The 27,994-nt window shown below is 48.2% G+C and overlaps 1 protein-coding gene across 1 annotated transcript; it reads left to right on the top strand.

Annotated features, from left to right (window-relative positions):
• Positions 1-26,317, top strand: LOC144508937 (chondroadherin-like protein). Its single transcript, XM_078237150.1, has 5 exons — positions 1-176; positions 2,730-2,891; positions 9,263-10,942; positions 19,154-19,320; positions 25,891-26,317. Exons 2-5 carry the CDS (start codon positions 2,730-2,732, stop codon positions 26,123-26,125), a joined length of 2,244 nt encoding a protein of 747 aa, XP_078093276.1. The 5' UTR covers positions 1-176; the 3' UTR covers positions 26,126-26,317.
• The last annotated feature ends 1,677 nt before the right edge of the window (positions 26,318-27,994 follow it).

Below are 27,994 nucleotides of genomic sequence, written 5' to 3'. Positions count from 1 at the left end.
CTCTCCGGTACGAGCACTCGCAGCCTCTGCTAGGACTTCAGGCCCCCTCTCTGGCAGGAATGTGAAGATAGCTAATCTCTCCTGTCACATCCCGAGGGTCGGGCTACCGCTCCGGGCTGCCTGTCTGCAGGACATTTCTCAAACAGATTCCAAGTTTCTGCTCCTGAAACCACAGTGTGGGTAAAACAATTAGTTAGGGAGGGAGAGGGAGGGAGAGGGCGGGGGGGGGGGCGGGGTGGGCAGGGTGGGGACAGGTCTACACATTTCAGTCCACACAAAACGCTCCCTTTTTCCCTCTCCGCTGCCCATTCGAGTTAAGGTAGTGACAGAATCGAGTCGCGCTCCCAGGCAGACCCCGCCATCGTCAAAGGTAGGTGTTTAAATTTGATTCGTCGGCAGGTAAGTAACTTTACTGTTAATTTACCCTCTTTGCTCCGTTCTCTGAGGGCCGGGCACTGTTCCACCTTCGGTGACTCCGATGGCGAGGGTTGGCACCTCGCCTGGCGAGCTCACGGTGCCACCCGCATCCTGGCCGTATGGGGGGCACTTGGCAAGCGGGGAGCTGGGAACCTGGGGGTTAATGCCAACCCTTTTGTGGCCGGGTTGTGCCGATGCCAATTTGAGCCTCGCTTGCGGGTCAACACCTGGCCAAGGTTAGCCAGCTCAGTGCCACTCGCGGACTGACTGCGATGGCTTGGCACCGAGTTCTGGGGAGTCTGCATTTTGCTCGAATGCTCAGCCTTGTTTTCTCTGGTGTGTGAATCTATCAGGATGCAGCTTGACAATCCCACACAGCGGGGTCTCAGCTTAGAAACTGCTCATTCCCAGAATATCCGGTGTGGCTGCTGGAATCTTTTCAAATCACTCATAGAATCCCCACAGTGCAGAAGGAGGCCATTCAGCCCATTGAGTCTGCACCAACTCTCCGACAGAGTATCTTACCCAGGCTCTATCCCTGTAAGCCCACATATTTACCCCACTAATCTCTCTAACCTACACACCTTGGTACACTGAGGGCAAATTAGCATGGCCAATCTACCTAACCAGCACATCTTTGGAGTGTGGGAGGAAACTGGAGCACCCGGAGGAAACCCACGCAGACACGGGGAGAATGTGCAAACTCCGCACAGACAGTGACCCGAGGCTGGGAATCGAACCCGGGTCCCTGGCGCTGTGAGGCAGCAGCGCTAACCACTGTGCCACTGTGCCACTGTGCCACTGTGCCGCCCCGATTTGTTGCCCATCCCTAATCACCCTTGGACTGAGTGTCTCGCTCGGCCATTCCAGAGGGCAGTTAAGAGTCACCCACATTGCTGTGGCTCTGGAGTCACATGTAGGCCAGACTGGGTAAGGACGGCAGATTTCCTTCCCTACAGGACCCAGATGGGTTTTTACTGAGACTAGTTTTCAATTCCAGATTTATTAATTGAATTTAAATCCCACCAGCTGCCATGGTGGGATTTGAACCCATGTGAACAGTGCGTTAGCCTGGGCCCCTGGATTACTAGTCCAGCGTTATCACCCCAACGCCACCATCTTCCCAATTCATTACCGAAAGTTACTACACTGCTGTTTTGTTTTACTTTGGTGCTGGCAACCTCCACCATTGCTCAACAGCTCTCGTACCCTTTAAACTTGTGGGTTAGGGGGGGCGTCATAGTGTTATAGAGTCGTACAGAGCAGAAAAGGCCCTTCAGCCCATCGAATCTGCACCGACAATAACCACCACTAAAGCCGCGCTAATCCCATTTTCCTGCACTTGTCCCACATCCAGGAATGTTGTGATGCTTCAAGTGCTCATCCAAATATGTTTTAAAGGTTGTAAGGTTTCCAGCCTCCACTACCTTCCCAGGCAGCGCATTCCAGATTCCCACCACCCTCTGAGTGAAAATTCCTTTTCTCAAATCCCCTCTGAATCTCCTGTCCCTCACCCTCAAACTCTGCCCCCTCGTGATTGACCCCTCAACCAAGGGGAACAGCTGCTCCCTATTCACCCTGTCCATATCCCTCATAATCGTATACACCTCAATCATGTCCCCCCTCAGCCTTCTCTGCTCTAGAGAAAACAATCCAAACCTATCCAGCCTCTCCTTATCGCTCCATCCCAGGCAGCATCCTGGTGAATTATCCCTCCTTTTCTCCCCCTTTGCTTCCTCTTTCCTCTTTTTCCTCAATTTTGCCTCTCTCCCACCCATCTCCCCCGTCCCCCCACGTCTTCATCTGTCACAGTTTACCCTCTGATTTCAGCTTCTCTGCCGTTTGGCCATTCACAGCTTCTATTCTCTCTATGGGCTGCCATTAGCAGCCTTTCCCCTGGTTTCTGTGGCTATGACTCATCTTCCATTCCCTCCCCCTGCAGTATAAATATCTGTAAGAAGTCTCACAACACCAGGTTAAAGTCCAACAGGTTATAAATATCTCCCACTTTCTGTGCCTTTTAGCTTTGACAAAGGGTCGTCTGGACTCGAAACGTCAGCTCTTTTCTCTCCTTACAGATGCCGCCAGACCTGCTGAGATTTTCCAGCATTTTCTCTTTTGGTTTCAGATTCCAGCATCCGCAGTGATTTGCTTTAATTCTGGTGAATCTCCTCTGTACCCCTTCCAGTGCAATCATATCCTTCCTATAGTGAGGTGAGCATACACCAAGTCAGAGGCAGTCAGATGGGGGGGTCACACTGGGAAAGGTTTGGGAAGCACTCATCTAACTGGAGTGGTTTTATTTTTTTCAGATGTTCTGGCTGTGTTCCAGTCACTGGTTCCTGGGAGCTGTCCTCACTTCCCTTGTGGGCAGGACTGTGGCCTGTCCACCTTACTGCATCTGTGACAACATTCAGCGAGTGGTGACCTGTATCAAGAAACAGCTGACGGAGGTGCCCATCACCATACCAGAGGTTTGTACTGGGCGGATTCTCAAAGGCACCTATCGAGTTTGCTACTCCTTCCACCGTGCCGGTTTCCTGGTTTGGGTTTTGAGAGGTGGAGTTTCCTAGCCTGAACTGAAAACAGAAAGTGCTGGAAAACACTCGATAGGCCAGTGCAGGACCCATCTCGACATCAATCTTCATATCCATCTTCCGCCTCCTCTTCACTACGAACATCCAATCTCTCTGCACCTTATTTGCGGAAGGATATATTGGCCTTGGAGTGCAGAGAAGGTTCACCAGGTTGATACCAGAGATGAGGGGTGTAGATTATGAGGAGATTGAGCAGATTAGGTTTGTACTCGTTGGAATTTAGAAGGCTGAGGGGGGATCTTACAGAGACCTCTAAGATAATGAAGGGGCTGGATAGGGTAGAGGGGGAGAGATTCTTTCCACTTAGAAAGGAAACTAGAACTAGAGGGCACAGCCTCAAAATAAAGGGGGGTCAGTTTAGGACAGAGTTGAGGAGGAACTTCTTCTCTCAGAGGGTGGTGAATCTCTGGAATTCTCTGCCCACTGAAGTGGTGGAGGCTACCTCGTTGAATATGTTTAAATCACGGATAGATGGATTCCTGATTGGTAGGGGAATTAGGGGTTATAAGGATCAGGCGGGTAAGTGGAACTGATCCATTTCAGATCAGCCATGATCTTATTGAATGGCGGGGCAGGCTCGAGGGGCTAGATGACCTACTCCTGCTCCTATTTCTTATGTTCTTATGTTCACCTCCATCCCCCACCTGGACACCAAGACCTCACCATCTCTTCTCTGAGCAGAGGCCCAACCAGACCCCTCTCATCACTGCCCCCTCCACCCGTTCCCTCATCCAACAATTTCTCCTTGAACTTGTCTCCAAATAAAAGGTGTTGCTATGGGTACTCGCACTCTCCCAGTAGTGCCTGTCTTTTTGTAGGGTGTGTAGAACATTCCTTGCTCCTACTCAACCTGCCCCCACCCTTCCCAACTTTGTTTCCCGGACACTGTATCGGTGCCATTTCCTTATCTCCCTCAGAACTGGAAAACTTCATTAACTTTGCTTCCAATTTCCAGCCCTCTCACACCTTCACCTGGTTCATCCCCAACACTTCCTTCCCTTCCTCTGTCTCCATTTCTGGTGATAGATTGTCTCCTATTATCCATTATAAACCCACCGACTCCTACATCGACCTCCCCTACGCCTCCTCATACCCACTGCTCCCTCTGAGATTCCACCCCGTTCCCCCAGATCCTCCGTCTCTGTCACATCTGTTCTGATGACGCCACCATTCACGGCTCTTGTTTCTGACACGTCTTCCTTTCCCCAAAACTGAGGATTCCCTCCTCCCCCACCACCCTGTGTTTACCAGGGTGACCGCTTTGCAAAATACCCCTGCTCAGTCCCCAAGCGCCACTCCGACTTTCCTGTCGCTGCCATTTTAACTCACCATCCTGTCCTCATGTCCACATGTCCATCCTTGGCCTGCTTCAATGCTCCACTGAAGCCCAACGCAAAGAACAAAGAACAGTACAGCACAGGAACAGGCCCTTCGGCCCTCCAAGCCTGCGCCGATCATGATGCCTGCCTAAACTAAAACCGTATGCACTTGCAGAGTCCGTATCCTTCCATTCCCATCCTATTCATGTATTTGTCTAGTTGCCCCTTAAATGCCGCTATCGTACCTGCTCCCACCACCTCCCCGGGCAGCGCGTTCCAGACATTCACCACCCGCTGCGTAAAAAGCTTGCCTCGCACATCTCCTCTAAACTTTTCCCCACGCACCTTAAACCTATGCCCCCTAGTACTTGACTTTTCTATCCTAGGAAAGAGCATCTGACTATCCACTCTGTCCATGCCCCTCATAATCTTGTAAACCTCTATCAGGTCGCCCCTCAACCTCCGTCATTCCAGTGAGAACAAACCAAGTTTATCCAACCTCTCCTCATAGCTAATACCCTCCAGACCAGGCAACATCCTGGTAAACCTCTTCTGTACCCTCTCCAAAGCATCCACACCCTTCTGGTAGTGTGACGATCAGAATTGTACATAATATTGCGTGGGTTTCCTCCGGGTGCTCCGGTTTCCTCCCACACTCCAAAGATGTGCGGGTTAGGTTGATTGGCCGTGCTAAATTGACCCTAGTGTCAGGAAGATTAGCAGGGTAAATATGTGGGGTTACGGGAAAAGGGTCTGGGTGGGATTGTTGTCGGTGCAGGCTCGATGGGTCGAATGGCCTCCTTCTGCACTGTAGAGATTCTATGATTCTATTGTACACTTGAGAAGCAACACCTCATCTACCAATTGAGCATTTGTCAGACTTCTGGACTGAACATCAAGTTCAACACTTACAGAGCACAACTCTGTCCTCCTTTATGACTCTTTTCTTTACCATGTGCTGGTATGAATCTTATTTTTCAGACAGAGTTGTTGATTATTCTGCCATTCACACATACCCGGGACCAACTCTTAGTTTCTTGACTACAACCATTAACGTTCCCTTGGCGTTCTGTTCCATGGCATCTTTGTACCTCTCCCACCCTCTACCCTATCCCTTTTCTTCTTCCTCCCCTTATCCCCCCCCCTCCAATGGTGTGAATCCCATCACATTTCCACCTCACCTCAGTTCTGAAGAAGATTCGCATCTGAAACATTAACTCTGGGCCAGATTTTCCACCGCGCGGCGTGTCTTCCAGTTCCCGCTGATGTTATGCGTGGCTCATCAGTCCTGTTGTCAGGAAACCTGTCGCGGGGTCGGGGGGGGTCACTCTCGGCGGGACTGGAAAATCCTACCCTCTGTTCCTGTCTCCACAGACGCTGCCAGCTCTGCTGAGTATTTCCAACACTTTCTATTTTTATTCCAGTATCTCCACCAGACTTCTCCTTCACTCTGTCTTCGGCAATATCTTCTTCCTCAGTGACGATAAATGCAGAATATTCATTCAGTACCTCAGCCATACTCTTTGTCTCCAGGGTAGACAAAGGCTCATTAGTGTCGCTAAACAGCTGCACCTCTCCTTTGGCTACTCTATATGACTATTGTTGGGAAACAGAGGCGGGGCGGGGGACAGAATTAAACTCCACTATTTTTACACTGCCCCTAAGCCTCCACCTATTCCTCTTCATCTAAACCTATCAGTGTATCCTTCTATCCCTTTTGGGTGGCACGGTGGCACAGTGGTTAGCACTGCTGCCTCACAGCGCCAGGGACCCGGGTTCGATTCCCGGCTTGGGTCACTGTCTGTGCGGAGTCTGCACATTCTCCCCGTGTCTGCGTGGGTTTCCTCCGGGTGCTCCGGTTTCCTCCCACAGTCCAATGATGTGCGGGTTAGGTGCATTGGCCGTGCTAAGTTGCTCCTTAGTGTCCTGGGATGCATGGATTAACGGGATAAATTTACGGGGATAGGGCCTGGGTGAGATTTTTGTTGGTGCAGACTCGATGGGCCGAATGGCCTCCTTCTGCACTCTAGTGATTCTATGATTCTATGTGTGGGTTAGGTGGATTGGCCGTGCTAAATTGCCCCTTAGTGTCAGGAGGATTAGCAAGGTAAGTACGTGGGGTTATAGGGATAGAGCCTGGGTGGGGTTGTTGTCAGTGCAGGCTTGATGGGCCGAATAGCCTCTTTTTGCACTGTAGGGTTTCTATAATTTACATGTGCTAGCCTAGGTTCCACCAGCTACACCAGTGCTTCCACAGAGGTTAGGACTGATAAATGGATTCCCAAACCAGGTGGTTAAACTAGACACAAATCCTTTTCTTGATAGTTCCCTTATTTGCAGAATGCCGTGTTGCATACACCCAACTCCTACACACTTAACCTGTTGCCCAGCAGTCTCACTTTGTACAGTGAGAGAGGATTTGAGTAGAGGGATAGGAATGTTTTACTGCAATTGTATAGTGCATTGGTGAGGCCACACCTGGAGTATTGTGTGCAGTTTTGGTGTCCTTATCTGAGGAAGGGTGTCCTTGCTATAGAGGGAGCACAGCGAAGGTTTACCAGGCTGATTCCTGGGATGGCAGGTCTGTCATATGAGGAGAGACTAAGTCGGTTAGGATTATATTCACTGGAGTTTAGAAGAGTGAGAGGGGATCTCATAGGAACTTATAAAATTCTAACAGGGTTAGACAGGGTAGATTCAGAAAGAATGTTCCCAATGGTTCCTAGTTCCAGACTAAGGGTCATAGTTTGAGGATAAGGGGTAAACCTTTGAGAACTGAGGTGAGGAGAAATTTCTTCACCCAGAGGGCGGTGAATGTGTGGAATTCACTCCCACAGAAAGTAGTTGAGGCCAAAATGTTGTGTGATTTCAAGAAGAAATTAGATATCGCTCTTGGGGCTAAAGGGATCGAGGGATATGGGGGGAAGGGGGGGATCAGGATATTGAATTCGATGATCAGCCATGATCAAAATGAATGGCGGAGCAGGCTCGAAGGGCCGAATGGCCTCCTCCTGCTTCTAGTTTCTATGTTTCTATGCGCTCTAAGTACTTAATTAAACAATGACCTTTCACCTGTGTATCTTAAGGATACAATTAACATCTAATTAACAAAGACACTTTTACACTAACGATCAGCCCATTTAATACTGAACGCTTCACGTAGACTGATCAAACACTGGAATTAACTTCCCGCTAATGCATCAAACACTGAATCCTGTGATCAGAAATTAGAGGCTGAATGGGGGAGAATATCAACTGGTTTTTTTTCTTGATGGGCTGAATGGCCTTTCTCGTCCATGTTATATGCGGAGTTGTGAATCGCTGGGCCAAGTCCATCGTCAGTCAGTCTGCGAGTTTACCATTGACCAGTTAGTTGGAAATATCGGATGCGGTTCACTGAGTTGCTGTAGACTTGGGTCAGACACACTCAGTGCTGAGTTCCTGCCGGGGGAGGCCAGCTTCCAACAGAGAGGCTGTTCAGGGAAAACACATTTAGAAAGAGCGTAATGAAGGAGCAAGGTCTCCAAGATCGTAACTGGCTCCGACCTCTCACAAACTGCTTCCTGAACAATCCGCTCCCCCTCTTAACATAAACAAACATTTAACTTTCTACTTAGTTTGCTGGAGTCTTTTGTACCAATGAGAGAGATATGAGAGATATGCGCTGCCTGGTAGAGGAGGGATGCCTCACATCCTTTAAAAAGTGCCTGGGTGAGTACTTGGCACGCTATAACATTCAAGGCTATGGGCCAAGTGCTGGCAAGTGGGATTAGGTGGGCAGGTCAGAGCCTTCCATGCGTCGGTGCAGACTCGATGGGCCGAAGGGTCTCTTCTGCACTGTAGGATTCTGCGACTCTGTGACATGATATCTTAAAGTGTCTGGAGCCTAACTGTATCAACCTCTGCATACCTAGAAAACTTGGCTACACCTGCAATCTTTGGCATTTAGTTAATTCCTTGGTCTCATGAAATATTTGATTTGATTTATTATTGTCACATGTATCAGTATACAGTGAAAAGTATTGTTTCTCGCGCAGACAAAGCATACCGTTCATAGAGAAGGAAAGGAGAGGGTGCAGAATGTAGTGTTGCAGTCATAGGGTGTAGAGAAAGATCAATTTAACATAAAGTAGGTCCATTCAAAAGTCTGACAGCAGCAGGGAAGAAGCTGTTCTTGAGTCGGTTGGTACGTGACCTCAGACTTTTGTATATTTTCCCCGACGGAAGAAGGTGGAAGAGAGAATGTCCGGGGTGCGTGGGGTCCTTGATTATGCTGGCTGCTTTGCCGAGGCAGCGGGAAGTGTAGACAGAGTCAATGGATGGGAGGCTGGTTTGTGTGATGGATTGGGCTACATTCACGACCTTTTGTAGTTTCTTGCGGTTTTGGACAGAGCAGGAGCCATACCAAGCTGTGATACAACCAGAAAGGACGCTTACCCTCCCCACAGCTCACCGTCCCATCCAGCTTTGTGTCATCTGCAAATTTACATTTTGTTCCCTCATCTAAATCATTAATATATATAGTGAATAGCTGGGGTCCCAGCACTGATCCCTGCGGTACCCCACTAATCACTGCCTGCCATTTATTCCTACACTTTATTTCCTGTCTGCCAACCAGTTTTCGATCCATCTCAATACACTTCCCCCAATCCCACGTGCTTTAATTTCATACGCTAATCTCTTCTGTGGGACTTTGTCGAAAGCATTCTGAAAGTTCAAATAACCCACGTCCACTGGCTCCCCCTCATCAACTCTACTAGTTACACCCTCCAAGAATTCCAGTAGATTTGTCAAGCATGATTTCCCTTTTGCCAGTCCATGCTGTCTCTGTCCGATCCATCATGTAAAGACAATAGCAGAGAAAGAAGTGAAACTTGCCTGATACAAAACGTAGGTGTGACTTCTGCATTAACGATCTCTCTGTTACAGGCCACAAAGAAGCTGGATATCAAGGGCAACAATATCAACTTGATTCCACACGGAGCTTTCCTGCCCATTCCTTATCTCACCCACTTAAATTTACAGAAATGTAACATTCAGCACCTTGCAGAGGGTGCCTTTCGTGGACTGGGTCAACTGGTCTACCTGAACCTAGGCTTCAATAACATCGAATTCATCTTCCAGGAGACCTTTGACGGCCTCATGTCCCTTCAACAACTCACCATTGACAACAACAAGATTGAGGAGATCAGGCCTGGTGCTTTTAGCCAGCTGGGGTTCCTGAACTTCTTAAACCTGGAAGGGAATCTCCTGGTCTACCTCCCTCCTTTAGTCTTCCAGGGCCTACAGCAAATTAAACACCTACGCCTGTCCAAGAACATGCTCAACAACATTGCGGACGAGGCCTTCGCTGGACTCTGGACACTGAAGAGACTGAGTCTGGATGACAATGAACTCCAGTATCTGCCGACTGAAGCTTTATCCAGGCTCAAAAATGTGGCCAGACTGGACCTCAGCCAGAACCCCATGACGTACCTCGGAGAAGAGTCCATCCGGATGCAATCGCTGAAGCGCCTGGCTTTGGACAATATGGCCCTTCAGGAGGTATCTCACGCCGCCTTCATCCACAGCCCGAAGCTAGCGATGATTGATTTCCATTCCAATCAGCTGCAGGCCCTGCAGCCCCTGGAGGGGCTCGAGAGCTTGAGGATGATCAACTTGACGGGGAACCCAATCCAGTGTAACTGCTTGATGAGGCCTTTCCGGGAATGGATGGCCAACTTCACCAGGCCCAAGGCTGAGGTGTTCTGCAGCACGCCCGGGGTATTTCGGGGCGAACGGTTGGATTCGCTCCGGCTGATTGACCTGAAGTGTGTCAGCCAGCCCTCGGACTATGAAGATGAGGAGGAACTCAAGTTGGAGAGTAAGCCGGACACAAGTAATCAAGAAAAGCGTCCGTGCCCGGAGCTCTGTGACTGCCAACATGACTTACAGCATTCTAGCTGTGAAGGGAAAGGTCTACGAAAGATTCCAAAGGGCTTTCCCATTGACGCTCAGTTACTTGACATCCGTTATAATGACTTCCACCTTGTACCCAAAGGTTCATTCCCAAATTTAAAAAACCTGGTTTCGCTTCATATGCAGAAGTGTAGAATTCATGACATTCACACTGGTGCCTTCCGAGGCTTGAAGAAGCTAATTTATCTTTACCTGTCCGGCAACGAGATATCCAGTCTCCAGCCAGCTATGTTTGAGGGCCTGCTCGACCTGACTTATCTCTACTTAGACCACAACAAGTTGTCATACGTACCCAAGGGAGCTTTCAAGCTCCTACCCAACCTCTTCGCCCTCCACTTGGAACACAATCCCATCCCCCGACTGACCGATGACAACATGGAGGGGGCTGAGCAGATACGCTGGCTCCACCTGACAGGGGACAACATCACCTACATTTCCCCAACCGCCCTGCGGCCCGTCGGGGAGCTCCAGAAACTGTTCCTGGACGAGAACAAGCTGACGGCAGTGCCCACCATCGCTCTGGCGGGGATGTCCATGTTGGATGAGCTGAGACTATCCAACAATCCCATCAGACAGATCGGCGACACTGCCTTCCTCCCAGTGGCAGGCTCTCTCCAACACTTGTGGCTGAACGACATGGGTTTGGAGAAGGTAAGCTGTTGCGTTGGCTGATTCCCAAAATCGAAATATCAAGGTGCGTTTGCAATGTTGACTTCTGCCCATTTGGAATAGAAAATGGTGGAAAAACTCAACAGGTCTGGTAGCCTCTGTGGAGAGAGAAACAGAGTTAATGTTGGGGTGGGGGTGAATTATCTACCCCTGTTTTTGTGGGGGCAGAAACAGGGGTGCGGGATTACGCAGGATTCCCAAACAGCTCTGATGCTGGTGCAATATTCCGGATCGCTTTTCCCCATCCCCCCTGCCAAGGGTCCAAAGAGAAAGTCAGGATCCCCCATTTACATACATTTAAATATCATTATCAACCTTTATGCCCTGGTGTCCATCCCCAGCACCCCCGCCCCGCCGATGTTAAATTGTCCACCCGGCGTGAGGGCGTATCGTGAATCACGACAGGTCCCCCACAATGTGCACCCGGCGAACACACTGGAGGCACGCAGGTGAGTATAGCTCCTCTCTCCACACCCCCCCCCGGGGCAGGGAGAGTCATTCCCAGGCAACGCCCCCGGACCACCCTCCGCTTATCCCGCCCAAAGTGACGTTGTGTCAAAATAAAAATGGCAACATTGTGCCCAACATTTCACAGAATCCCTACAGTGCAGAAGGAGGCCATTCGGCCCATCGAGTCTGCACCGACCACAATCCCACCCACGCCCCTATCCCCGTAACTCCACATATTTACCCTGCTAATCCCCCTGACACTAAGGGTCAATTTTAGCACGGCCAATCCACCTAACCCGCACATCTTTGGACATCTTTTTTCCATTTGACTCTTCATCAGAGCTGCCAGACCTGCTGAGCTTTTCCAGAACTTTCTGTTTCATTTCAGCTTTCCGGCATCCGCGGTGTTTTGCTTTTTATTTGGGGTTGGTTTGAAATTCCCGAAATCTGTCCCTCCTCCCGCCCTGATATCTTTGTGGTTAAACGTGCCTGATGTCCCGAGTCTTCACCTGCCCAGTCTCTATCCTCGAAAATCCCTCCAAAATCCTCATCGAATTCATTCTCCTTTTTAAGAAGTTCCACTTTTACCTGAGCTAGTTTGGCACAGCATCGTATTTTGCTCACATTCCTGCAATTGTCCAACATTAAAGCCACTTTACAAAGTCAAGAGATAGTTTTGAACCCTAAGATCAGGAAGGTAAGACTCTCACCAACTTTGACAGGTGCACCATAGAAAGCATTCATTCTGGTTGTGTCACAGCTTGGTATGGCTCCTGCTCTGTCCAAGACCACAAGAAACTACAAAAGGTCGTGAATGAAGCCCAATCTATCACGCAAACCAGCCTCCCGTCCATTGACTCTGTCTGCACTTCCCGCTGCCTCGGCAAAGCAGCCAGCATAATCAAGGGCCCCCACGCACCCCGGACATTCTCTCTTCCACCTTCTTCCATTAGGAAAAAGATACAAAAGTCTGAGGTCACGTCATAGAATCATAGAAGCCCTACAGTGCAGAAAGAGGCCATTCGGCCCATCGCGTCTGCACCAACCACAATCCCGCCCAGGCCCTACCCCCATATCCCAACATATTTACCCGCCAATCCCTCTAACCTACGCATCTCAGGACACTAAGGGGCAATTTAGCACGGCCAATCAACCCAACCCGCACATCTTTGGACTGTGGGAGGAAACAGGAGCACCCAGAGGAAACCCACACAGACACGAGGAGAATGTGCAAACTCCACACAGACAGTGACCCAAGCCGGGAATCGAACCCGGGTCCCTGGAGCTGTGAAGTAGCAGTGCTAACCACTGTGCTACCGTGCCACCCCAACGTCCCAACCGACTCAAGAACAGCTTCTTCCCTGCTGCCATCAGACTTTTGAATGGACCTACCTTGCGTTAAGTTGATCTTTCTCTACACCCAAAATACTACACGGTTTCCTCCCACAGTCCAAAGATGTGCGGGTTAGGTTGATTGGCCAGGTTAAAATAAAAAAATTGCCCCTTAGAGTCCTGGGATGCGTAGGTTAGAGGGATTAGCGGGTAAATATGTGGGGTGGGATTGTGGTCGGTGCAGACTCGATGGGCCGAATGGCCTCCTTCTGCACTGTAGGGTTTCTATGATTTCTAGCTATGACTGTAACACTACATTCTGCACCCTCTCCTTTCCTGCTCTATGAATGGTATGCTTTGGCGGTATAGCGCGCAAGAAACAATACTTTTCACTGTTTGCTAATACATGTGACAATAATAAATCAAATCAAATCAAATAAATACAAGACGCACCGAGATTTCACACAATCATAAAATTGTTACAGTACAGGAGGCCATTCAGCCCGTCACGGGCCAACTCCCTGAATGAGCAATTCACCTAGTGTCAACCATGCAAACAAGGGGTAGGCCATTCAGCCCTTCGAGCCTGCTCCGCCATTCGGTATGATCATGGCTGATCCTCTATCTCAATGTCGGGTTCCCGCCTTCTGCCCATACATGCCATTAAAATCTAAAAACCATCTTTCTATTTCTTGAACACATTCAGTGACTTGGCCTCCACTGCCTTCTATGGTGGAGAATTCCACCCTCAGAGTGAAGTATTTTTTTCCTCATCTTAATCCTAAATGGTCTACTCTGTATCCTGAGATGGTGTCCCTGGTTCTAGATTCCCCAACCAGGAAAACATCCTCCCTGTAGATGTACATATATACATACTGCACATTCTCCCCGTAACCCAGCACGTTACTCCTTTCCAGATATTAACCTAATTCCCTCTTGAGTACCTTGATTGAATCTGTCTCCACCACACTCTCAGACAGTGCATTCCAGATCCTAACCACTCACTGTGTGAATCTGTCTCCACCACACTCTCAGACAGTACATTCCAGATCCTAACCACTCGCTGTGTGAATCTGTCTCCACCACACTCTCAGACAGTGCATTCCAGACCCTAACCACTCACTGTGTGAATCTGTCTCCACCACACTCTCAGACAGTGCATTCCAGACCCTAACCACTCACTGTGTGAATCTGTCTCCACCACACTCTCAGACAGTACATTCCAGATCCTAACCACTCGCTGTGTGTGAAAAGTTTCTCCTCGTGTCTTCATTGCTTCTTTCAGATTGCCTTAAATCTGTGTCCTCTCATTCTCAATCCTTCCACCAATATGGATGGTTTCTCCTGATCTACTCTTTCCAGATTCCTCACGATTTTGAGCACCTTTTTTAAAGCCCCTCTTAACCTTCCCTTCTCCAGGTACCAACCTCTCCAATCCTATCCACGTAACTGAGCTTCCTCACCCCTGGAACCACTCTCGGGAATCTTTCCTGCACTCTCTCTGATGCCTTCAAGCTTTATGTCCAGAGTCCCTGGGTACAATGGCTGGAGATGATAAATAGGGTTAGTGAAGCACAGGCAGCCACCATGGAAATATTGATGATGCCAATTATAGAGATTTAATATTCCCGACTACAATATATTCAAAAAAGATTGGGAAGTGGCACAAGTAAGTTTATTTATTAGTGTCACAAGTAAGGCTTACATTAACACTGCAATGAAGTTATTGTGAAAATCCCCTAGTCGCCACACTTCAGCGCCTGTACGGGTACACTGAGGGAGAATTTAGCACGGCCAATTCACCTAACCAGCACGTCTTTGGAAGGAAACCCACGCAGACACGGGGAGAACATGCAGACTCCACACAGACAGTGACCCGAGCCAGGAATCGAACCCGGGTCCCTGGCGCTGTGAGGCAGCAGTGCTAACCACCGCGCCACCCCCAAGGAGGGGATAGGAAGAACTTAGGGTTCAAAGACAAAGCCTATTTGGTCGGAATTAGGCCCAATGGATGTGCGATTATACTGCTGGGTGGATATGATAGGACACAAAATACTGAGAACAAGACAGAAGAGTAGATTTATGGCAAATTATAATGGAAAGATAGGGACACAAGAGCGGGAGTTGTCCATTCAGCCACTCAGCACTGTTCCGCCATTCAATAAGATTATAGAATCGTAGATTTAATAAGATCGTGGCTGATCTAATTGTGGTCTGACCGCCACTTCCCTCTCTACCCCTCATCGAAGCACAGTAAATAGGAACAAGAATTGTTTGGCCCTTCCAGTCTGCTCTGCCATTCATTATGATCATGGCTGATCATCCAACTCATCAGCCTGATCCCCGCCTTCCCCCCATATCCTCTGATCCCCTTCGCCCCACGTGCTATATCTAACTGCTTCTTGAAAACATTCAATGTTTTGGCCTCAACTGCATTCTGTGGTAATGAATTCCACACATTCAACACTCTCTGGGTGAAGAAATTTCTCCTCATCTCTGTCCTAAATGGTCTACCCTGTATCCTCAGACTGTGACCCCTGGTTCTGGACTCCCCCACCATCGGGAACATCCTTCCTGCATCTCCCCTGTCTAGTCCTGTTAGAATTTTATTGATCCCTGTGAGATCCCCCCTCATTCTTCTGAACTCCAGAGAATGCAACCTTAACCGACTCAATCTCTCCTCATACATCGGTCCCACTCCCCAGGAGTCAGTCTGGTAAACCTTTGCTGCACTCCCTCTATCCTTCCTCAGAAAAGGAGACCAAAACTGTACACAATATTCCAGGTGTGGCCTCACCAAGGCCCTGTATAATTGCAGCAAGACATCCCTGCTTCTGATCTCGAAACCTCTCGCAATGAAGGCCAACATGCCATTTTGCCTTCTTTACCGCCTGCTGCACCTGCATGCTTAACTTCAGCGACTGGTGCACAAGGACACCCAGATCCCTCTGCACACTCCCCTCTCCCAATTTACAGCCATTCAGGTAGTAACCTGCCTTCCTGTTTTTGCTTCCAAAGTGGATAACCTCCCACTTACCCAAATCAGACTGCATCTGCCAATCATAACCCTTGACTCTCTTGTCAATCAAGAATCTCACCCAGCCTTGAGTTTATTTATGACCCTCAGTGCTCTGCGGGGAGAGAATTTCAAACACCAGAGACTCCTTGGGAGAAAAGATTTCTCCTCATTCTTATCTTCAAAGGGAGGCCTCTTATTGTAAACCATTTCTCCCACAAGAGGAAACATCCTCTGGGTATCCACCTTATCAAGTGCGCTCAGGATCTTATGTGTTTCATAGAAACTAGAAGCAGAAGGAGGCCATTCGGCCCTTCAAGCTTGCTCTGCCCCTCATTTTGATCATGGTTGATCATCAAATTTAATATCCTGATCCCCCCTTACCCCCATATCCCTCGATCCCTTTAGTCCCAAGAGCTATATCTAATTTCTTCTTGAAATCAGACAACGTTTTGGCCTCAACTACATTCTGTGGGAGTGAATTCCACACATTCACCACCCGCTGGGTGAAGAAATTTCTCCCCACCTCAGTTCTAAAAGGTTTACACCTTATCCTCAAACTATGACCCCTAGTTCTGGGCTCCCCCACCATTGGGAACATTCTTTCTGAATCTACCCTGTCTAACCCTGTTAGAACTTTATAAGTTTCTATGAGATCCCCTCTCACTCTTCTAAGCTACAGTGAATATAATCCTAACCCACTTAGTCTCTCCTCATATGACAGACCTGCCCTCCCAGGAATCAGCCTGGTAAACCTTCACTGGACTCCCTCTATAGCAAGGACATCCTTCCTCAGATAAGGACACCAAAACTGCACACAATACTCCAGGTGTGGCCTCACCAACGCCCTGTACAATTGCAGTAAAACATCACTATCCCTATACTCAAATCCTCTCGCTGTGAGGCCAACATACCATTTGCCTTCTTTACTGCCTACTGTACCTGCACGCTTACTTTCAGCGACTGATGCACGAGGACTCCAAGGTCTCGTTGAGTATCCACCTCTCAATTTATACCCGTTCAAATAATAATCTGTCTTCCTATTATTGCTACCAAAGTGGATATCCTCACATTTATCCACATTATACTGTATCTGCCATGCAGATGCCCACACACTCAGCCTGTCCAAATCACACTGAAGCATCTCTGCATCCTCCTCACAGCTCACCCTCCCACCCAACTTTGTATCATCTGCAAATTTGGAGATAATACATTCATAGAACATAGAACATAGAACATAGAACATTACAGCGCAGAACAGGCCCTTCGGCCCACGATGTTGCACCGACCAGTTAAAAAAAAAACTGTGACCCTCCAACCTAAACCAATTTCTTTTCATCCATGAACCTATCTACGGATCTCTTAAACGCCCCCAAACTAGGCGCATTTACTACTGATGCTGGCAGGGCATTCCAATCCCTCACCACCCTCTGGGTAAAGAACCTACCCCTGACATCGGTTCTATAACTACCCCCCCTCAATTTAAAGCCATGCCCCCTCGTGCTGGATTTCTCCATCAGAGGAAAAAGGCTATCACTATCCACCCTATCTAAACCTCTAATCATCTTATATGTTTCAATAAGATCCCCTCTTAGCCGCCGCCTTTCCAGCGAAAACAATCCCAAATCCCTCAGCCTCTCCTCATAGGATCTCCCCTCCATACCAGGCAACATCCTGGTAAACCTCCTCTGCACCCTCTCCAAAGCCTCCACATCCTTCCTGTAATGTGGGGACCAGAACTGCACACAGTACTCCAAGTGCGGCCGCACCAGAGTTGTGTACAGTTGCAACATAACGCTACGACTCCTAAATTCAATCCCCCTACCAATAAACGCCAAGACACCATATGCCTTCTTAACAACCTTATCTACTTGATTCCCAACTTTCAGGGATCTATGCACACATACACCTAGATCCCTCTTCCAAATCCCTCTTCCAAATCATTTATATATTCAATAAAATGTTTCAATCATAACCTCTTATTCTTATGAACTCCAAAAGGTATAGGTTCAATCTGCTCAAACTTCCTTCATAACACAACCCCTTCTTCCCAGGATTGAGTTCAGTGAAGTAAAGGCAAAATACTGCGGATGCTGAAATCTGAAACAAAAGCAGAAAATGCTGGAAAAAATCTCAGCAGGTCTGACAGCATCTGTGGAGTGAGAGAGTAGAGCTAACGTTTTGAGTCTGGATGACCCTACGTCAGAGCTGACTACCCCGTGATGGGTTCCCGGTTAGTGGGACAGGTGAGCCACACAAAGTGCTTTGGATATCGGCGGGACTGGAAAATCCCACTGGCGGCCAATGTCAGGCCGCCTCCACTGCTGGAAAACATGCCACGGGGGTGGGGGGAGGGTTAATATCTCTAGGATGTAGGCCATCAGGTCTAGGGTTTTGCTGCGTTTCGCTCCTATTAATTTCTCCTGTACCTTTTCTTCATTAATATTAATTACATTCTGTTCCCTGAATTTCAATGACCAAGTATAGACTCACAGAATCATAGAATCCCTACAGCGCAGAACAGGCTATTCGGCCCATCAAGTCTGCACTAACTCTCCAACAGAGTATCTTACCCAGATCCTCTCAGCCACCCTGTCCCCATTACCTTGCACATTTAACATGGCTAATTATTCTAACATCTTTGGACACTGAGGGGCAATTTAGCATGGCTAATCCACCTAATGGAGGCATGGTGGCACAGTGGTCAGCACTGTTGCCTCACAGTGCCAGGGACCTGGGTTTGAATTCCGGCTTGGGTCACTGTGGGGAGTCTGCACGTTCTCCCCGTGTCTGCGTGGGTTTCCTCCGGGTGCTCCGGTTTCCTTCCACAGTCTTGAAAGACTTGCTGGTTAGGGTGCGTGGACCCGAACAGGCGTCGGAGTGTGGCGACTCAAGGATTTTCACAGTAACTTCATTGCAGTGTTAATGTAAGCCTTACTTGTGACTAATAAATAAACTTAACCGACACATCTTTGGACTGTGAGAGGAAACCAGAGCACCCGGAGGAAACCCACGCGGTTACCAGGAGAATGTGCAACTCTACACAGTCACCCGAGGCCAGAATCGAACTCGGGTCCCTGGTGCAGTGAGGCAGCAGTGCTAACCGCTGTACTTGCCTCTGAATTCCCAACCTTTGACCCAGTCTTTAGCCACAGTGTTCATGTAGCTGTTCCAGCTCAGTTCCTGGCCAATGGTAACCCCCAGGATGTTATAGTGGGGGATAGATTCAGCAATAGTAATGCTATTGAATGTCAAGGGCGATGGTTAGACTCTCTCCTTTTGGAGATGGCCATTGCCTGCTACTTGTGTGGATGGGGAATAAATGTCCATACCAGTGGAAAGAACAAAAGTTGTTGTTGCTGTTGTGATACAGGCTTGCTGATATCTTACTGCAGATTTTTGATGGGGCCTTTGATGGGCTGGACGCAAGGTTAGAAAGTCTCTACCTGGAGAATAACAAACTGAACTACATTCCCGATCTGAAAAAGCTCACAAACCTTCACACCATCGACCTCTCCAACAATCCCTGGAACTGTGACTGCCCACTCCTTCACCTCCACAGGTAAACACCTCTTAACAAGGCTTTGTAAACAGCTCTGTGGTTACTGATAGTGATTTGCTGCTTAGAATGGTATTAAGGTATTCAATTTCTAGCTAAGATTTAACTAACTGCTCAGTTAGGTCCCCTGCAATGTCAAACCATTCTGAAATAACCCTGAGCTTGGGGAGCCCACAGTTCCATGTTGCTTTCTCTCACCTCAACCAATCAGAATCAACTTGTCAACCAATCAGTGCCCTTTTCTCCTGGCGTTGAAATTGTGCTAATTTGAAATTTGGTATTCTGGCATTTGTCCAGAGAAGGTTCATTGACTCGTTCCTGGGATGAGGGGCTTATCTTACAAAGAAAGTTTGGACAGATTGGACCTGTACCCTTTAGAGTTTAGAAGAATGAGAGGTGATCTTATTGAAATATTTGATTTGATTTGAGTCGGTTGGTACGTGTCCTCAGACTTTTGCATCTTTTTCCCGACAGAAGAAGGTGGAAGAGAGAATGTCCGGGGTGCGTGGGGTCCTTGATTATGCCGGCTGCTTTTCTGAGACAGCGGGAAGTGTAGACAGAGTCAATGGATGGGAGGCTAGTTTGTGTGATGGACTGGGTTTCGTTCACAACCCTTTGTAGTTCCTTGTGTTTTTGGGTAGAGCAGGAGCCGTACCAAGCTGTGGTACATCCAGAAAAGAAGCTTTCTCTGGTGCATCTGTAAAAGTTGGTGAGAGTTGTAGCTGACATGCCAAATTTCCTTAGTCTTCTGAGAAAGTAGAGGCATTGGTGGGTTTTCTCAATTATAGCGTCAGCGTGGAGGGACCAGGGCAGGTTGTTGGTGATCTGGACACCTAGAAACTGGAAATATAAGATCCTGAGGGAATTTGACAAGGTAAATAGCAGGAGGATGTTTCTCTTTGTGGGAAAGAGCAGAACTAGGAGACACAGTTTGAGAATAAAAGGTCTAATCTACCCTGTAAAGCAGAGGTGAGAAGAATTGTTTTCTCTCAGAGGGTCATTAATCTGTGGAATTCTCTTCCTCAGAGAGCAGTGGGGGCTGGATCAATGAGGTCATTCAAGGCTGAGTTAGACAGGTTTTTGATATATGAGGGAATCAAAGACTATGGGACAGGAAAGTTGAGTTGAGATGGACAACCAGATCAGCCATGATCTTATTGAGTGGCAGAACAGGCTTGAGGGGCTGAATGACCTACTCCTGTTCCTGATGCATGTATTCCAATATCCTGATGAGTGCAAGATGAAAAGCTTCAATGATATATCTCCATTTTCAGACATGTTAATATTCTGCGAAACAAAATATCATATTGTAATTTTGGAAGTTCTCCCATTGCTCAGTGGGTGTGGGCCTTGTGCCATTTTCCTCTATCCTGCGTAGACCCATTACATTTCCTCCTTGGTCAGAATGAATTAATTTAATCTCAATTGTGGTGGGTCCATAAGACATGGGAGCAGAAGTAGGCCATTCGGCCCATCGAGTCTGCTCCACAGTTCAATGAGATCATGGCTGATCTGATGCGATAATCCTCAACTCCACTTTCCTGCCTTATCCCCATAACCCTCGGTTCCCTTACTGATTAAACATCTGTCTATCTCAGCCTTGAACATACTTAACGACCCAGCCTCTACAGCCCTCTGCAGGAAATAATTCCACAGATTCACCACCCTCTGAGAGAAGAAATTCCTCCTCATCTCTGTCTTAAGTGGGTGACCCCCTTACTCTGAGATGATGCCCTCTGGTCCTGGAGTCTCCCACAAGGGGAAACAACCTCAGCATCTGTCAAGGCCCCTGAGAATCCTACTGTAATGCTACATTCTGCATTCTCTTCCTTTCTTCTCTATGAACAGTATGCTTTGTCTGTATAGTGTGCAAGAAACAATACTTTTCACTATATACTAATACATGTAACAATAATAAATCAAATCAAAGAACAAAGAAAATTACAGCACAGGAACAGGCCCTTCGGCCCTCCAAGCCTGCACCGACCATGCTGTCCAACTGAACTAAAACCCCCTACCCTTCCAGGGACCGTATCCCTCTATTCCCATTTTATTCATGTATTTGTCAAGATGCCCCTTAAAAATCACTATCGTATCTACTTCCACAACCTCTCCCGGCAGTGAGTTCCAGGCACCCGCCACCCTCTGCATAAAAAACTTGCCTCGTACATCTCCTTTAAACCTTGCCCCTCGCACCTTAAACCTATGTCCCCTAGTAATTGACTCTTCCACCCTAGGAAAAAGCTTCTGACTATCCACTCTGTCCATGCCCCTCATAATCTTGTAGACTTCTATCAGGTCTCCCCTCAACCTCCTTCGTTCCAGTGAGAACAAACCGAGTTTCTCCAACTTCTCCTCATAGCTAATGCTCTCCATACCAGGCAACATCCTGGTAAATCTTTTCTGTACCCTCTCCAAAGCCTCCACATCCTTCTGGTAGTCAAAAATCAAATGTCTCAATAAGGTTACCTCTCAATCTTCTAAACTCCAATGAGTACAGGCCCAACCTCTCCTCATAAGAAAATCCCTCCATACCCGGGATCAACCTAGTGAACCTTCTCTGGACTGCCTCCAATGCCAGTATATATTTCCCTAGATCAGGGGACCAAAACTGTTCACGGTATTCCAGGTGTTGTCTAACTAGTGCCTTATCCAGTTACTTCCTTATTTTATACTCCATTCCCTTTGAAATAAAGGACAGCATTCCATTTGTCTTTCCTATTACTTGTTGAACTTGTAGACTTGCTTTTAATGAATGGGGGCCCCCAAATCCCTCAGTGCGGCAGCTTTCTGCAGCCTTTCTCCATTTAAATGATGTTCACCTCCTTTATTCTTCCTACCAAAGTGCATAGCTTCACATTTTCCGACATTATATTCCATCTGCTTGGTATCACTGGTTAGCTCACCAAGGCACACACACACCCATAGTGGTTAGCACTGCTGCCTCACAGTGCCAGGGACCCGGGTTCGATTCCCGGCTTGGGGTCATTGTCTGTGTGGAGTCTGCACATTCTCCCCGTGTCTGCGTGGGTTTCTTCCCAGTGCTCCGGTTTCCTCCCACACTCCAAAGATGTGTGGATTGTCCATGCTAATATTGCCCTTTAGTGTCAGGGGGAACGAGCTAGAGTAAATGCACAGGGTTACGGGGATAGGGCCTGGGTGGGATTGTGGTCGGTGCATACTCGATGGGCTGAATGGCCTCCTTCTGCACTGTAGGGATTCTGTGAAGTACCCAAGGAAAGTGAAGTGTGTATGTTCCGAAGCCTCTCCTGGTTGGAATTTAACCTTTGGGCCAATAACATTCAACACACCAGTTTTCATTTACCTACATCCCAACCCACATCATGAACTACTTACTTTTTACTCTTGTTTCTGTTCACCTTCATTGGACCTCCAAGCCTCAGCTCCAACACTTTGAACCACAGAATGAGGGAATTGTTACAGTGTAGGAGGCCATTCAGTCCATCAGGTCTGCACCCACTCTCCAAATGAACAAAGCAAATAGTGCCATTCCCCCACCTTCACCCTGTAACCCAGCACATGTTTCCTTTTCAGATAATAATCCAGTTCCCTCTTGAAAGTCTTGATTAAATGCGCCTCCATCACACTCTCAGACAGTGCATTCCAGATCCTAACCACTCACTGTGTGAATCTGTCTCCACCACACTCTCAGACAGTACATTCCAGATCCTAACCACTCACTGTGTGAATCTGTCTCCACCACACTCTCAGACAGTGCATTCCAGATCCTAACCACTCGCTGTGTGAATCTGTCTCCACCACACTCTCAGACAGTACATTCCAGATCCTAACCACTCGCTGTGTGAATCTGTCTCCACCACACTCTCAGACAGTACATTCCAGATCCTAACCACTCACTGTGTGAATCTGTCTCCACCACACTCTCAGACAGTACATTCCAGATCCTAACCACTCACTGTGTGAATCTGTCTCCACCACACTCTCAGAGAGTACATTCCAGATCCTAACCACTCACTGTGTGAATCTGTCTCCACCACACTCTCAGACAGTGCATTCCAGATCCTAACCACTCGCTGTGTGAATCTGTCTCCACCACACTCTCAGACAGTACATTCCAGATCCTAACCACTCGCTGTGTGAGTAAGTGTCTCCTTGTGTTTACATTGCTTCTTTTGCTAATTACTTTAAATCTGTGTCCACTGGTTCTCGATTCTTCCACCAATGGGAACAGTTTCTCCCCATCGACTCTGTCTGGACTCCTCATGGTTTTGAACACCTCGATCAAATCTCCTCTTGACCTTCTGTTCTCCAAGAAAAAACAATCCCAACTTCTTCAATCTATCTCGTGACTCAAGTTCCCCTACCCTGGAACTATCCTCCTGAATCTATTCCACACTCTCTCTCTAAAGCCTTTCCTAAAGTGTGGAGCCCAGAACTGGACACAATACTCCACCTAAGGCCGATTCAGTATCTTATACAACTTTAGCATAACCTCCTTGTAACTCTTTGTATCCCTGTCCCATTCTGCCTCCGGAACTTTCCCCGCGATGCTTGCATTCCAATCTGCTCTCCTCACTCTGCTGTACAGTTAACTCCCATGCCATTGGTGATCTGGTCATTTTCCAACCCCCCCCTCTGAGAATGAGGATTCCTGCTGCCTGCCAATGTCAACAACCTCAAAACCAATTTCTTTGACCACTGCCTCTGATTAATCATCTAATTCCTCCCAATGGTGTTTGACTTCTTCATTCCCTCCCTCGCCTGAAGAATTTTGGGCTCTCTGAAAGACCGCCGCCTTCCCCCCTCTCCCCTCCCTCTCCCCTCTCCCCTCCCAAATCCCCATAAATCTGTACATTTACCATGGCCAATCCATCTATTCTACACATCTTTGGATACTAAGGAATAACTTAGCATGGCCAATCCCCCTAACCTACATATCTTTGGACACTAAGGGGCAATTTAGAATGGTCAATCCATCTATCCTACACATCTTTGGACACTGAGGGAGAATTTAGCATAGCCAATCCCCCTAACCTGCACATCCTTGGACACTAAGGGGCAATTTAGAATCATAGAATCCCTACAGTACAGAAGGAGGCCATCTGGCCCATCGAGTCTCTACCAACCACAGTCCCACACATTTACCCTGCTAATCCCCATGACACTCGGGGCAATTTAGCATGGCCAATCAACCTAACCCGCACATCTTTGGACTGTGGAAAGAAACCAGAGCACCGACAACAAGAATTCCTTCGGTACATTCCATAGCCAGAGGGAGAGAAGATGACAGGCTGATTCCTGGGATGAAGGGGTTATCTTATGAGGGCGAGAAACTGGAGTCCCATCCTCACATTCTGGAGTCAAACAAAGGTAGGCACGAGGGCAGACTTGGCCCGAGCGGACTGGGCAGGAAGGCTAAAAGGTTGATGGTTGATGGCAGATGATGGCACGGTGGCACAGTGGTTAACACTGCTGCCTCACAGCGCCAGGGACCCGGGTTCGATTCCCGGCTTGGGTCACTGTCTGTGTGGAGTTTGCATGTTCTCCCTGTGTCTGCTAACCACTGTGCTACCGTCCCCTGGCACTAAGGGTCACTGTCTGTGTGGAGTTTGCATGTTCTCCCTGTGTCTGCTAACCACTGTGCTACCGTCCCCTGGCACTAAGGGACAATTTAGCATGGCCAATCCACCCAACCCGCACATCTTTGGACTGTGGGAGGAAGCCGGAGCACCCGGAGGTTTCCTCCGGGTGCTCCGGCTTCCTCCCACAGTCCAAAGATGTGCGGGTTGGGTGGATTGGCCATGCTAAATTGTCCCTTAGTGCCAGGGGACGGTAGCACAGTGGTTAGCACTGCTGCTTCACAGCTCCAGGGACCTGGGTTCGATTCTCGGCTTGGGTCACTGTCTGTGTGGAGTTTGCACATTCTCCTCGTGTCTGCGTGGGTTTCCTCCGGGTGCTCCGGTTTCCTCCCACAGTCCAAAGATGTGCGGGTTAGGTTGATTGGCCAGGTTAAAAATTGCCCCTTAGAGTCCTGAGATGCGTAGGTTAGAGGGACTAGCGGGTAAATATGTGGGGGTAGGGCCTGGGTGGGATTGTGGTCGGTGCAGACTCGATGGGCCGAATGGCCTCCTTCTGCACTGTAGGGTTTCTATGATTTCTATGATTCAACCTGGTGTTGTTAAACTTCTTACTGTCATTATTGGACAAGCAGCAAATCACCGTCACAATGCCCGGGACTAGCTAGGGTAAATACATGGGGTTACGGGAATAGGGCCTGGGTGGAATTGTGGTCGGTGCAGACTCGATGGGCCGAATGGCCTCCTCCTGCACTGTGGGGATTCTATGATTCTGTGAATGTGCAAACTCCACACAGACAGTGACCCGAGGCCGGAATCGAGCCCGGGTCCCTGGCGCTGTGAGGCAGCAGTGCTAACTGTGCCACCGTGCTGACCACTTTGGAGAGTGCTGCGGTGATAAGGAGGCGCTAAAGGAATGCAGGTTCTTTTTTTGTGCCCGTGGGAGAGACGTATTATCACCTGTGTTTATCTGAAGCAGTGATTTTGTTTCACCGACACGCTTTATCTTTGAAAGGTGGATTAGAAATACCAATCTAAAGGTCACGGCTGTCTGCGACCTCCCAGTGAACTCCACGGGGCTGAGCGTGAAGGACGCCCCCTTTGACAACTGCGCAGGGAACCTTCCCGAGAAGACGGAAAGTGAGTCAAGTAAACCGGGCCAGGAGGCCAAGCAGGGCAAAAGGAAACCAAAAAAAGCCAAGAAACAGCACAAGTCAGAGAGGAAGAATAAAAAGAATAAACGGCAGTAGATGGTTAGGCGGAGTTGACGATGTACGCAGATTGAGCTGAAGCAAGTGGTGCAATGTCCTGACGGTGATGCGGGCAGGCTGACTGGCCTGTTTAAAATGTCTGGCTGCTTTCACCCCTTTTGAGTTTTAAAACTGCAGTGGCTGTATAATCATAGAAAAATATTTAATGGTCTTAAATCAAAATGGACTCTGTTTTGATTTTGATTTGATTTATTATTGTCACGTGTATTGGGATACAGTGAAAAGTATTGTTTCTTGCGCGCTATACAGACAAAGCATACCGTTCATAGAGTACATAGGGGAGAAGGAAAGGAGAGAGTGCAGAATGTAGTGTTACAGTCACAGATAGGGTGTAGAGAAAGATCAACTTAATATTTGATTTGATTTATTGTTGTCACGTGTATTGGGATACAGTGAAAAGTATTGTTTTTTCTGCGCTGTACAGACAAAGCATACCATTCATAGAGTACATAGGGGAGGAGGAAAGGAGAGAGTGCAGAATGTAGTGTTACAGTCACAGATAGGGTGTAGAGAAAGATCAACTTAATATAAGGTAGGTCCATTCAAAAGTCTGACAGCAGCAGGGAAGAAGCTGTTCTTGAGTCGGTTGGTACGTGACCTCAGACTTTTGTATCTTTTTCCCGACGGAAGAAGGTGGAAGAGAGAATGTCCATTACCATCCCTCTAATGCTAATAGATTCATGCTGATTGGTGAAGCTGGAACCAAGACTCCGAGCTTTTCTGTGTTGAGACAGTTTGTTGACTTGTTCGGTCTCATGGTTCTGCTCCCACTCAACCCAGTGTCCCAGCCATCCCCTGTCTCTATGTGCTCAAAGACAACTAATACCCGCCAGCTGTTCCTTTTAACCACAGCCATGTAATTGTAATGGCCGAGTGGCACAGTGGTTAGCACAGCTGTCTCACAGTGCCAGGGACCTGGGTTCGATTCCCGGTTTGGGTCACTGTCTGTGTGGAGTCTGCACGTTTTCCCCGTGTCTGCGTGGGTTTCCTCCGGGTGCTCCGGTTTCCTCCCACACTCCAAGGATGTGCGGGTTAGGTGAATTGGCCATGCTAAATTGCCCCTTAGTGTCAGGGGGACTAGCTAGGGCAAATACGTGGGGCTACGGGGATAGGGCCTGGGTGGGACTGTGGTCGGTGCAGACTCAATAGACCAAATGGCCTCCTTCTGCACTGTAGGGATTCTATGCTTCTAAGTAGACATTAACACCGACTACTCCAATACCCTCTGGATGAATAGTTTGAGTTTGTACATCATTCAAGAGGCCTGAACTTGTTTGAAATGGACAGTTGATAATAGAGACAACAGACCTTTCTAGATGAAAGTTATTGCGGGTTAGGGAATGTCTCTTTCCTTGGTTAGAGGGAGTCACATCAATAGCAAGACCTCTGTAAGTGAACGGAGCTCCTCTATTGGGTCCCAGTGCAGTGATGATTAGGATCTTTCTTCAAAGTCCAGCTGGGGGAAGAGAATCTCTCTGGGCTCTATGTTTGGTAAGAGTGTTGCTTAGCAACATCTCTTCCACTCAAAAAGACGCTTGATCCACAATCTTGGCCAAACTATTTATAAAACCCCAACTATTAGAACATAGAACATAGAACATTACAGCGCAGAACAGGCCCTTCGGCCCACGATGTTGCACCGACCAGTTAAAAAAAAAACAAAAAAAACTGTGACCCTCCAACCTAAACCAATTTCTTTTCGTCCATGAACCTATCTACGGATCTCTTAAACGCCCCCAAACTAGGCGCATTTACTACTGATGCTGGCAGGGCATTCCAATCCCTCACCACCCTCTGGGTAAAGAACCTACCCCTGACATCGGTTCTATAACTACCCCCCCTCAATTT

This window comes from Mustelus asterias, chromosome 21, assembly GCF_964213995.1.
Source record: "Mustelus asterias chromosome 21, sMusAst1.hap1.1, whole genome shotgun sequence".
Lineage (NCBI taxonomy): Eukaryota > Metazoa > Chordata > Chondrichthyes > Carcharhiniformes > Triakidae > Mustelus > Mustelus asterias.
The sequence above is the reverse complement of the archived record's forward strand: the minus strand, read 5'-3'. Positions and strand labels throughout refer to the sequence as shown.

Excerpts from the sequence above, each read along its gene's own strand:
- LOC144508937 (XM_078237150.1), top strand. The coding sequence starts at position 2,730 with ATGTTCTGGCTGTGTTCCAGTCACTGGTTCCTGGGAGCTGTCCTCACT. Across the intron at positions 10,943-19,153 it reads ACGACATGGGTTTGGAGAAG|ATTTTTGATGGGGCCTTTGA; the intron begins GTAAGCTGTTGC and ends ATCTTACTGCAG. Across the intron at positions 19,321-25,890 it reads CCACTCCTTCACCTCCACAG|GTGGATTAGAAATACCAATC; the intron begins GTAAACACCTCT and ends TATCTTTGAAAG.